The 13,138-nt window shown below is 31.7% G+C and overlaps 1 protein-coding gene across 1 annotated transcript in view; it reads left to right on the plus strand.

The window, feature by feature from the left end:
* The first annotated feature begins 245 nt into the window (after positions 1-245).
* LOC142326914 (uncharacterized) overlaps positions 246-13,138 on the plus strand; it is a 31,580-nt gene continuing 18,687 nt past the window's right edge. Inside the window, exons 1-2 of the mRNA XM_075369645.1 lie at positions 246-351; positions 7,605-7,757. Coding sequence (XP_075225760.1) covers positions 7,608-7,757 — 150 coding nt within the window. The 5' untranslated portion in view covers positions 246-351; positions 7,605-7,607. The remainder of the gene's footprint in view (positions 352-7,604; positions 7,758-13,138) is intronic.

A 13,138-nucleotide genomic window follows, 5' to 3' on the forward strand; every position in this document is an offset into this window, starting at 1 on the left:
GCCCTTTCAAAAGTATGCATTTTTAAATGATCACCTCCGATCGTCATGGTCAAAAATGTATAAGTAATTAAAAATGATTACTGGCTGTTTAATTTATTAACGAAAATGTTTTTTTGAATTTTTACGTATAACTACTGCGTTTTTGTGTTGCATTACTTGCTTAACAAAAACATTATTATTATACAGCATTATAACGAGATATCGTATGCGTTGAAGTATACAATTGCATTTGTTGGCAATATTGAACAATCATTAATAGTTGAACGTTTGTCTAAGACCGTTGTGAGGGAGGGGTTTATATTCTAATATAAGTATTATTTATTTGGTGGTGTTCACTTTTGTTTATCTGACGTAAGTAAGTAATTTTATACCGTTCTAATATAAATTAATAGAATTTAAGTTTGATTTTTTTTTTATGATGAATTTGTCATTACTAATCCCGTACGGTTAATTGCTCTACAATGTAATCATTTCTTAAAACATTACTGTGCTAATTAGTCTAAGTTAGCGAGCGTAGATTAATTTGTTAAATTATATTTATAATATAATTTTTATATCGGGCGATATTGACAATAATCCAAAAGTTTGCTGTTTATAGTTATAGATATAAATTAACCAAACTTAACCTAAGCTCGCTAACCTCGACTAATTAATACATAACGTATATGATAAAAAAACATTGGGTTGGAACAAACTGCATAAGTTCCGTGATTATCTTTCTATTTATTGGAAATAATAATACTCATATTCTACGATACTAACAAATAAGAACAGCGGATAGTTGACAGTTTTGCAATAGACTGTTGAAGTTTTCAATTAGGTTATAAATACAATAGGACGCCGATTGTTCTTTACCCGTAAATTCATCTCGTTCAATAATTCGTCATCCCTCTGGAAAAATTTGTGATTTTTATTTTAGAGGTACAATAGTGATACACAAAAGTAAATTCAATTTCTAATTACTAATAAAAAGTACACCATCTGTTAGTCCTACAGCATAAAAATTCACTTAATTGCGACTGATGTTTTTATATTAGCCTATTGTGCATTATGTATAAATTACAGTAATCGTGTGAGAAAAGAACCGATAAAATTACTTTACATATCTTTCATTCATATAAACATTTTCATTTGGGCACTATTATTTAATCAGTTTTTTTCATATTTCTTACACAGTATAGTACTTTATTATCAAAAGAACTGTAATTACATCATTTCCTTTTCGTTTCTAAAATTCATTACACTAGTGAACTTTGCATTATGCAAGTCAGTTGTTCATACTAGTGTCGTACTATTACTGTGTACTGTACTTACGAAGCAAAGATGTCTAGCAAATGTGGAAGTTATAAAAGTTTGATTCTTCAACACCTGTATAAGGGTGGAAAGTACCGTTAAACACACAGGAGTTCGCAATCCCTCATACATCAGTAAACAATATTAAAAAAAAATGCCTATAATTTGAACAATTGATGAGTAAAATGGAAGTTACTGATGGTGATGCAACAACCAGAAAGAGAATGAAAACGTCAGAAAATGCTGAACTTGACAAACCAGTGTACATTTGGTTTGCATAGCATCGTAGTCAAGGTCTACTTTTAAGTGGCTCATTAATAATTGAGGCAGTTCTTCAAATGAATGAACTATTAAATGGCGATCCAGATTTTAAAGCCAGCCAGGGTTGGCTAAATAGTTTTAAACTAAGGCACGGAATTCGCCAGCTTGCAATTGAGGGCGAAAAATTAAGCGCTGACAGTCAGGTTGTATTAGACTACTGTGAAAGTTCAGTTCAAAAAATAAGTCATAATTTAAGTCATGCGCAGGTGTATAACTGTAACGAAATGGAATTGTCCTGGAAGGCGCTTCCTTAGAAAACATTAAGCATCTTTTTCCGGAAGCTCTGAGGCTGGATACAAAGTAAGGAATGAACGCATCGCTAATCTTGTATGTTCTATCGCAAGTAGTTGTCATATAGACTTCCTCTAGCTGTTATTGGCAAGTCAAAAACCCGAGAGTTTTTAAACTCATAAATCGTGACTTATTACCGGTGAAATATTTTTCGCAATGAAGTGCTTGAATGACAAGATATTTTTAGCCAGTGGTTTTACGATGTTTTGTGCCTGAATTCCAGCAACATCTTAGAGAAAATAATTTACCAGAAAAGGCAGAACACAAAATTTAGGTCTTAATCAGCAAATTTTGAAAAACCAATTTTTAAATTATGTTTTTCTTTGAAGGCTGTGTACAATTCCAGTCAGCTTGTCTTACAGAGACACAATCCTTCTTGCCTGGCATCATTCAGCTGTGCTGATCATTGTGGTAAAAATGTTGGTCACATTTAATAACATTTTCATCAATTACGTGACTTGATTTCTTTTTGCCGATTTGTGGCAAAATTCCACTTGTTTTAACTAATTGTTTGGATTGAAGGGCTAAATACTGACCAACACTAAACTCATTTTGAATTTTTTGATTGTTCCAGCTTCTTGGTAATAAAATATTAATTTTTTCCTGGATTGATTTAACTGTTTTCATTTTATCTTTTATTTTAATGATTAATTCATATTCCCTACCTAAATCAGCATAATTTTGTGACTAAATATTACATTTAATACAGTTTGTGAACAAACATTTAAACATTTATGTTTGTGTACATTTATTACATTTTATTACAGTTTGTGACTAAACTGGTTTCTTCTGTAGAAATATTTAAATGAAAGGATTTGTTTAATTTACTGGTAACCGACTCTGCTATTTTTGTAACATTATTTTTTGAAATTGGTACCTTTGTGCTTTTCGATAATTTTTTAACTTTATCGGAGGAAATGCCTAGTGTTGAACAAGCTTTATTTACAGACATGACTATAACATATTGAGGCTCAAATATATCTTCACATTCCGGTTCGCTTTCTGTATCATCGTGTGGTTTTTGTATTTTTTTTAAGCATTTTGTACACAGTGCTCTGCCTGGAATTAATTTTAAATTTGGATTGCATGTTGAAAGTGTCAAAGATATTTCTTAAAGAGAGATCACCTGCTTAGTGTGATTGTATATAAATATTAATACCCCCTTAAAATTAGTTCTGCCTCTTGTTTATTAACTTTTAATATGTAACATAAAATTTGTTGTTAGATTTGATGATAATTGAATAAATTGGTTATCGCTAAAGCGAGTACTGCCATTTCCTGAGGGGTGCTAAGAGACCTAAGGATCACCTGGATTTAATTTAAGTTTAATAATTTATTTATTGAATTAAAAATTTTATATGCACACAATTCGAAATATGTTACATGGTGGTAAGCAAGGTATAACATAATGTCGAACTTAGATATGAGTAAACAAAGATGTACACAGCAATATTATGAATCTGTTTCACAAACATGACACAGTAATATAATAAATGAAAGTTCCATAAACTTGTGCATATTTTGACGTTTATATATCTAAACAAGCTTGTGTTATTTATTTTGTAAATTTTGTTTAAACTGATTAATTCTTAGTTAGTATTTTCCCCCGTTTTTAGTAACCTTTATTAGTGTGGGCATGTTAAAAAAAAATATTTATTCTAAAATCAGAATCATTTTTGTAACATAATTGTCATCAGTTGAAATTGACCATTTGCAAATATTTTAATGTATTCTGTTACAAGGTTTTTAGCTTAATTTATATGATTAAATCTCTCATAACATTCATTATACCGCATCTAAGTTGCTTCCACATAATTTTGCTGTTTTATTTTTAATTAAAATTCTGTATAATTTACATTGACTGCCAGTAGATATTTGTTGTGCTCCGTTAAGCATCAGGTAATGCATAAAACCGATATCTGGGCATGAGACTTATCTTCTTTAACACATCATTTAAATGTAATATTTACATTGACTGCCAGTAGATATTTGTTGTGCTACGTTAAGCATCAGGTAATGCATAAAACCGATATCTGGGCATGACTTATCTTCTTTAACACGTCATTTAAATGTAATATTTATTAAAATTGTAACAAATACGCACATTATTCAAAAGTTATTGTTCTGATATTCTTTAATTTTTGATTGTGCGATCCATGTAAGCCTTAGAGGGATCACTTGATAAATTTTAATATTATTTACAAAGTATTCTTATATTAAAAAAAAAAAGTTATATTTATAACCCTTAAGGAAACTACTACCTATGTACATCTCTTAACTATTGCTATTATAACTTACATCATACTATGTTATAAAAAACTATTTACAGAAAACAATAACATTTCATCAATTCTATTCTTTATATCTATCATTTAATTATCAATTTTGTTATAAATAATTAAATACAGATTTTTTTACACAAAATCATGATCAATAACGTTTCAATCAAAGGTTTTATGAGATAACAAAGTCAGTCAACAGATGAAGCAATTAAGATGAGAGAAAGCATCACACACATAACATTTTGTCATCACCCTTTTGATAGTTTTTGCTGATGTTTCTCTATCATCTGTTTACCTCTTCATTTTGTAGCAGCCACTGCATCTCTGTCTTGCTGTTAACTTCTTACCTTCAGTGTTGTTCAGCCTATCTACTCTTGCAGTTTCTTTTGTAGATGAGTCTTGACTGACTTAATTTTGCACATCATTGTCAAACATCCGTAAAAAATGTAAAGTCAATTCTTCCCTAAATATTTGGGTTTTCGTTGAAAGTTTCTGTTCTTTGATAACAGGGGGGTTGTATGAAAACCAAGCACTGACAATTGATGTTTTTTGACAAAAACAGTATTTCAAAAATGATTTTTTTATATCACTTGATTGAACATCAAGGCTGGTGGAATATGAGCTCATTTGGTCAGACAAATCTACACAGTATGTCTGAAAAACTCCCGATCTAAATTAAGTAAAAATACAAATTTAAAGATAAACGAATTTACTCACATCAGCCCTCTACATAGAACCCTTCAATAGTTATACTACTGTAGTGCCGGTAGAGGCCGTCAAACGCTCTGGAGAAATCACTTTGTGGGATCACCTTTATTTAACTGCTCGGTGCAAGCCCTTTGGGTGGCCAGAATGTAGTCGAAAAAGCGGCCTTTCGGGAGTTTCGGGAACAGAAAATTGTCAGCTGGAGCCAAGTTGTGTGAATTTGCTTGGGGGGGGGGGGGGTGACGGAGGGGTAAGTCGGTGATTTTATTTTCGGCGTAATAACGCGTTAAAACTATTGCCATGTGTACCAGGGAGTTGTCAAGCAAGAGAGTCCATCTGCCCGATCCCGGTATTCGGACCGGATTCGAAGGCATCAGGTGTTTTGTTACCTCCAAATAGAATTTAGAGTTCACAGTTTGACCAGTTTGGACAAATTTATCAGGCCCAAGAATGCCATCATCATTTTTCTCACTCTTGATTTTTGTTGCCTGACTTACACCGGTCTTTGTGTTGTAGGACTCAACCAAGCAGCGGATTCATGCTTTGTTTGTGGATCATACATGAAGCAGCAGCTTTCATCCCCAGTTACAATTGTTTGCAAAATATTTGGGTCACTATAGGCAATTTCAACAAAGTCTTGAGCGAAAGAAAGACGCAAAGATGCGATCAACAAATAATGGAATGAAATGAGAGCACACCTTTCAGCAGTTCATTTTTCCTGTTAAAATTTTACGTGCCGCATCTTTACCGATGTTCAACACTTCAGCTATGGCCTGAAGGGTAAGATGAGGTTGTTTGAGCAGGAGCATGCGCACTTTGGCAGTATTTTCATCATGAACAGCTATTGACGGCCTTCCACTTCGTTCATCATCATCCAACGACTCTCTACCGTTTTTAAAACGATTCTATCACATGTTATGTTGAAGCACAAGATGGGTTTCATTTTCCGAATGCTTGCTGTATCATAGAATAAGTTTCAACGAAAGATTTTTGAAATCGAACACAAAATTTTATCGCTCTTTTCTATTCCATATTGTGAGCTCCCACAAGGTCACAGGAACACAACATATGTGGCCGAATATAACTCGAGACTGGAGTGACAAAACGTGATGAAATTTTGTACACACGCTCATCAGGCATTATGCTACACATTTCCCTGATTGTTCGAGAGATGGCGCTACTTGTATCGAATACAGAAATTTTATTCGGGAACTTTTCAGATCTACTGTGTATATAAGTACTTCCGCAATGTTGTAATCTATAACTACCTTGAATTTCACGGTGTCCTTTCCTTCTGTTTTTTTGAAATCATTAACAAATGTTTGTTATTTTTCCATTTCAATATTTTTTTTTTTTTTACTTGAATATTGGGTTGGAACTACTTCAATTTTTTTCAGTTTGGTTTCTGTTAATTGTTTTGTATTTCCTTTTTGATTAGCCATTAATATACCAGCAAGATTTGTGTAACAATGAAGTCACTAAGAAGTCAACCATACCCTTGTATACCAGTTTTCAAAATACTGTTCATCCAACATCAAGTAATGGTCCAATGGAACTCCTTTGCTTGAAATTACTTCTTTTCTAGCATATATCTTGATATTCCATATATAGCCACAGACAAAGCATAATTTTAAATGTTTCACCCTGTGCTGATGTTTTTTTTTGTTTATTTTTTATAGTTTTGATGAAAGACGAGCTGTCCTCCTGAAAAGAATTATTTTTCATCGATTTACATCTCTTCCTGAGGATTCATACCTTCTTGAAACTTTGGGAGAAGCTAGTCGATGAGTTGTTGAATTTTGTACAGTCTTTCATCGTATGGAACATTCTCAGAAGAATCTCAAATATGTTACAATAAATTAGCTTACCAACTTGGTTATAATACAACAGACTTGCTATATCCTCAGCAATTTACTATCACCCATCCACAAAATTATTCCACAGAATCTTTGCATTACATTTATATCAGGTGTATACCATTTTTTCACTCTAGAGCTTTTTTATAATTATTGATTGCTCAGTTCTCCTTCAAAATTCAATCTTTTGTTTTGCATAATGATGTCTCATTGCCTTAAGAAATTGAAAATGCATGATTAATGAAAAGTGCATAATACACTTCTTGGGGTTTGGCATCTGTACCTTTGCTGTTATTTTTCATCATGTATATCTAAGTTATTAGATTAAGTTAGATTAGATTCATTATCTCCTTCGTTGTTATCATTGTATAGTGCATTGTTGAAAACATTGGAACATTGTTTTCAACAAAACTAAAAATTTAGTTTAATAAGATAAAAAAAAGAAACTAGATCTGGAACTAAATAAAAAAAATAGAAAACTTATCAATAACAGAAAAAATTCATAAAAAATATATTTAAAAAAATTAAAATCACGTACATCAGTATTTATCAAAGAATCAGTGAGCCAAGGGCCATGTCACATGGCCTCTTAGAGAGATTAATTTGAGCCACATATATGGCGTCATCTGTTAATATCATTCGTCTGTTCTTGTGTTCTCTTACCTTTTTCATTGAGAAAGCTTGCATCAGTATCAAATATAACCCCATTCAAGCCATCACAAAACATAAACAAAGAACAATCATTAAGGAGTTATAAGACAGCTGTTTATGAAAAACTCAACATTATTTTTATACAGATATATATATTTTTTTTTTTATTATGGATATTTATTTTGATTTTTGTTTTTTTTTATAGATAATGAATGGGCCTGTAAATAATACTTTTAGTAATGAAGCTGTGCCTCTTAATAAAAATATTAAATTAGAGACTGAACAGGATAATGTAGCACAAATGATATCCTTTTTTTTCCCACATCATACGACTGAAACTAATACATCACATGAACATGTAAGTTTTTTTAATTTTTTTTTTTTGTACGTTTGAGGCAATATTTTACTTTACATTCATTTCTTTCTAAATGTTTATTCCAGTTTTCCAACAGTTCTTCATTATTTTGCTTTATTTTTCCCTTCTCTCTTCTGAGCAAATGTTGTTTCTTTTTTCTACCTTTCTGTGAAATCTTTACTGGTTTTCTGAACATTATTCTGTATTGTACTACCTCCTTGAAAAAATATTAACATTTTCACTTAAAACCACTGAAATCTGTTGATTTCCATTCTTTTTTTCTGTAAATGTGGTTGAAAATCTGTTTCGTTCATAACGAAAATGTTTTTTGCCCACTAAAAAACTGAAGCAAACATGTCCTCTGGTTCGATTACTGTATTTTAGTGCCTGATTTTGGTATCTACTGAGATGTCCTTTTTGCTCAAAATATCGTCTGTTAGTTGGTCGGCTAATTTTATTTTTCTCACTTTTGTTTGATTGCCTTTTTCATCTAAATCATTAATTTGGATTATTTCTCCCATATATTTAAATTTGTTAACTTTAATGTTTTACCCGAATTTCATTTTTAGGGACTTGGGGAAATCTTGGTTGGTTGTGAATTCTGCCTTTTTCAAAGAAATCTTTAGCCTTATTTTCCCTGCAAATTATTTTAAGCCTTTTACTTGTTCAGCTGCCTTTTTGAGGTTCTCCAAAAAAATTGTAATGTTGTCAGCAAGGGCTAAGCACTTACTTTCAATTTCAGACTCAATTTTATTTACTGGTCTGTTCCAATGTTTTTCATCTTGTTTTTCCAATCTTTTATTACTTTCTGTTGGTCACAGATAAAAAGAATTGATGCTGAACTCTCCGTTGTCTTACTTCTGTTTTAATTTCTAATTCTTCCGACACTTCTCATATGAATTTTACTTCTGATTTTGTGTTTGGAAGAGTCTGTTTAGTATTGTTAATTATGTTGGGATCCACACCAAATTCTTCTAGGATGTTAAATAAGGAAGTTCTATAGATTGAGTTGTATGCCTTTTTGAAATCTATGAAGACAATTACTTAGTTTTTATACCTTTTCATTTTTTCCCTTATTATTGTTTTATGATTTGTTTTGAGATTTGTTCTGCACATAATCTTTTCCGAATCCTTCTTCATATAGTAAAGTACATAGAATGACAGTTTTATAGGCAGCATATCTAAGAAAGATTTTATGTTGTATTTCTAGTAATTTTAATTGCAAGTCAGCAAAGGGTCGCCAGACAACAGAACCGTAATTGTGTACTGTATAAATGTATGAACTGCAGAGTTAATATTTTCTATGATTTGTTGAGAATCTCTTTAATAAAATTGACCATTTTTAGTGACTTAAAATCTTTAATAGAAGATACCTTTTTATTGCAGTATTATTTTGTATTATTCAGTTGCACAGTATATTAACATTTGCAAAAGCTTCCAAATTGACTATGAAATCAATTTATTTTAAGTTAATATAAATACTATTTAAGTCAAATCATTTTTGCACAAAGTTCAATCGGAAGTAATTGAATATAAACTAGATTTGTAATAAGCTTAAATAATTTCATATCATCTGCAAAAAATAGAAAAAATGTGAATAGTGTATGAATAAACTATCGTTTATAAATACTATGAAAATTGGAGAACCCAACTCATGCCGTGTTTTACTCCACATGTAACATAAATAGACTAGAGATAAAGTTATCGGTTTTAACATAGGGTATTTGTTTGTATAAAAGAAATGTATACAAGACAACAATTTATTATTAAATCCACATGCAGCGAGTTTTTTAATAAGTAATTTGATATTAACCTACATCAAATGCACAACGAAAATCAGTATAAATTGCATCAACATAATTACCATCATTTAGTACATCACCAGTATCTTCTGTATATTCACACAAGTTTGTTCGCGTAGGTTACCTTCCAAAAAACCATGTTCTTCAGGAACTGTATTAATTTGTTTATGCAAACTGTGATTTTCATACAAAAGAGCTTGGCAAAAAATTGCATTTGCTGGGGTAGGTTAAATGATTGTTTCTCAATAATTATTATTAAGATTTTAGCCCAAAACTAGTATTATTGAAGCGTACAGTGTTTTTTACGAGACAACCTATCTTTAGTTTCAATGATTATTTTATGGGGAAAAACACATCATTGTAATCATTGAAACAATTTGAATAAGATGACGATATTTTGAAAGTAAAGTATTTAATATTAAGCTTTTAATTGAGGTTGGGATGATTTAAAAAAGATCATTCAAAAAGTACAGCTGCAACTAGTAGTTCAGCATGTTTGTTGCTATAACGACCAGCAACACTCAGACATGGTTTAATAATGCCTTTCACACAGTTTTGTCAGACTACTTTATACATCGTTAATATTACAAATTTTAGTTTTTGTAAGTAGTATTATTATTATTACTATACTGTTGGTGTTGTTATTTCTATTTATTTTTATTTTTACAATTATTCGCAATATTTCTATCAAAGACATCTATATAAAAAGAATAACAGATTACATAAAGGCATTAAAATCGTATCTGTAAACATTATACATATTATTAGAATGCTGTAATTTAAAAAAAAAGTGTAAAAGCGGTTGCAAGCAACCACTTTTTCTTAAAGCTACTGCTTGATTTCAGCTTTCCTCCAGCTTTTGTGGTAATTTTATGTACCACAAAAGGGAGATAAGTTGTGTTATCTATTATTACTGCACTCCCATCTTGTAAGTTATTTGTACTTCATTCATAAACCAATTTTTATGATTTTCATTAACCCATGTCTCATCAATGTAAAATATAGCAACCACCTCCAATACCTCACACGGCTTCCTGGGGAACAGTACCTCCACGCAATCCTCCAGTAGCCCCCTCAACAATTCAGGTAACGCTCTCCTGAACTTTTTACTAACAATCTTGAAGGTGTCTCCCCATATGTCGCTATCGAGGTGATCACATAACTCCTGCCACTTCTCTCTCTTACTGCTCATAATTTCTTTCTTAAAAGCTTTCCGACACCTCCTTAATTCTTCCAGTGCCAAATCAGTCTCCTCCGTCGCATCTCTACAATTTGCTCACTGCAGACGCCTCTTGCACCAAAAACACCAAAACAAGCCCTTCTAGCTGCCGCTACCTCATGCAACCACCAATATACACATTTATCCTTTGCTCGTGCCTTCTCCAGTGCCATATGGGAAGCCTTCAAAATTACCTCTGGTGAAATGTCACTGAGGTGACCTAAACACTCTTGTACAATATGTTGCACCCTCTCAATGTCCAACGCACTAACCACTCTTCTTACTTATACATCAACCCCCTCATGACCATGAGACCTCCAGTTCAAAATAGATCACTTCATGGTCGCTAAGCGACTGTTCCTGCTGAAGCACCTCCCAACCTCTAGTCTTAGTTCTGGCATTGAGTGATATTACCTTTTTACTGCAGGTGTTTTTAGTTAATTGATGGCTAGCCATTTTACTGATTTGGACAAATGGCTTTTTTCAGAGATGTTGGCTTTACTAATCTCCCCTGGATATTTGAATTTTTCAGTTTCTTTAATTTTTCCTGTAGGTTATTAGTTTTTTAAACAGCTGATTAAATATCTTTATAAGAGATTTTTGTAGAGTTTCCTTTATAATGTAGTTCTCATAAAAGGAAAATGTCGAAGAGTATAGTTTATATTAGTTATTCAGAGAAATGTTCCTAATTTACACACAGTTTAACAAAGTTAAAAAATTACCGAAAATATAAGACTATCAGATGCATGGTATAATCATATACTATTTATTAATCTTTATTTCTACAGTAACCACAGGTTTATGCCCGTTTACATTTCCTCGTAGATGATAATGAATTTTGTAGTGTGCGGAAAGTGACATGATTGACCTGGATTTGAACCCATGGCCTCCTGATGAAAGTGTGAGATCCATGGAGATCAGCATGAAACAATGACTATAACAATAAAATGATTATTATAGTAGAAATTGATTTTTTTTTAGTCAGAAAGTATGCAGTTTATAGGAAATGTTTATTATGCCTACATATATTCTTACATAAAGTTTAATATCAAATCTTGGCGCTCCCTCAAAGTCAGGTTGAATTTTTAAAATAGAAAATCGGGCTGTCCGATCATTATCTGGTATTTATAAGTGAATCGTGTAGACCATTCGTTCTCAGAGTGGACGATAAACATCCCCTTGTGAGCGCTGGAGGCCTTCAGGAGGGGTGGTGAAAGGCCTACAGAAAGTTGGGGGCGTTCAGGCAGTCTAGGAAGGTGACAGCTGATTAAAAATAAAGGCAAAAGTTTTTTTTCCTGATATTTAAAACTAAATTTTAATACCTACTATACTAATACAAAAAATTAAAGGGACGCCTATATTTTATGATTAAAAATGATTGTATTCACACTACTTTAACTTTGCAACCGAGAAGCTTAGAGAGAGGAATAAAACAAAGATTAAAGCTTGAATACTCTACTTTTTGACAGTGTACTTCAGATCTCAAAAATCATCAAATTTTTAAAAAAAATCAGTGAGAAGAAAGTTTTTCTTCGTGTTTGATCAAGCGCAAGGTGGAAACAAAATTTTTTCAGTATACTCCATTAAAATTGTTTGAAAGCTTAAGACTTCAGCTGCGATTTCCTTTTTTTTATATCTGAATGTTTTTTCTGAACCAAAATAATCCGCTTCAAAGAGAAAAGGACACTTTTGTCTTTAATGCTGCATATCTCCCGATCTAAGCAACGTATTGATACAAATAAATGTGGAAATTAAAGGGTTTTTTAAATACTGTTTTTAAGAGCGCAACTTAAAAACAGCAATTGCAATTATTATTTTTAACAGATGGTAAGTTTAAACATTTTGGGGGTGCTAGAAAATTTTTGATTCTCAATTTGGGCGGCAGTGAAAAAGATTTAGAATTAATGGTGTAGACCTGTATTTAGAAAATTAAATATCCTGTTCTATCCTTATGCTTATATTTATGAATGTGCAATCTTTACTAAAAACAGTGTCACTTATTCTTAAAAAGTAACAGTGTCCATTTGAATTGAACCAGACAACAGTACTGTTTACACATAACTTGACACAATACTTCAGCTTACGAGAAAGGGCCTTATTGTGCTTCTCTTTAATGGAAACAACATTCCTCTGTTAATGAATTTTTAAATAATACTAATTACAAAAAAGGCACAATTTATCTACGTTCCGATCAACATGCATTTAAATATATGCTCAAGATAATTTTCAGTAGTACCCTCTAAATTGTGAACTATCTTTTTGTGATTTTTTATGTTTAAATATTTACCTTAACATAATTTCATGTGTTTTATATAAACAATTAATATAGACTTTAATCACATCTTTTTTATATTACAATTTGT

The sequence above is a fragment of the Lycorma delicatula genome, chromosome 6 (assembly GCF_047948215.1).
Source record: "Lycorma delicatula isolate Av1 chromosome 6, ASM4794821v1, whole genome shotgun sequence".
In the NCBI taxonomy this organism is placed as follows: domain Eukaryota; kingdom Metazoa; phylum Arthropoda; class Insecta; order Hemiptera; family Fulgoridae; genus Lycorma; species Lycorma delicatula.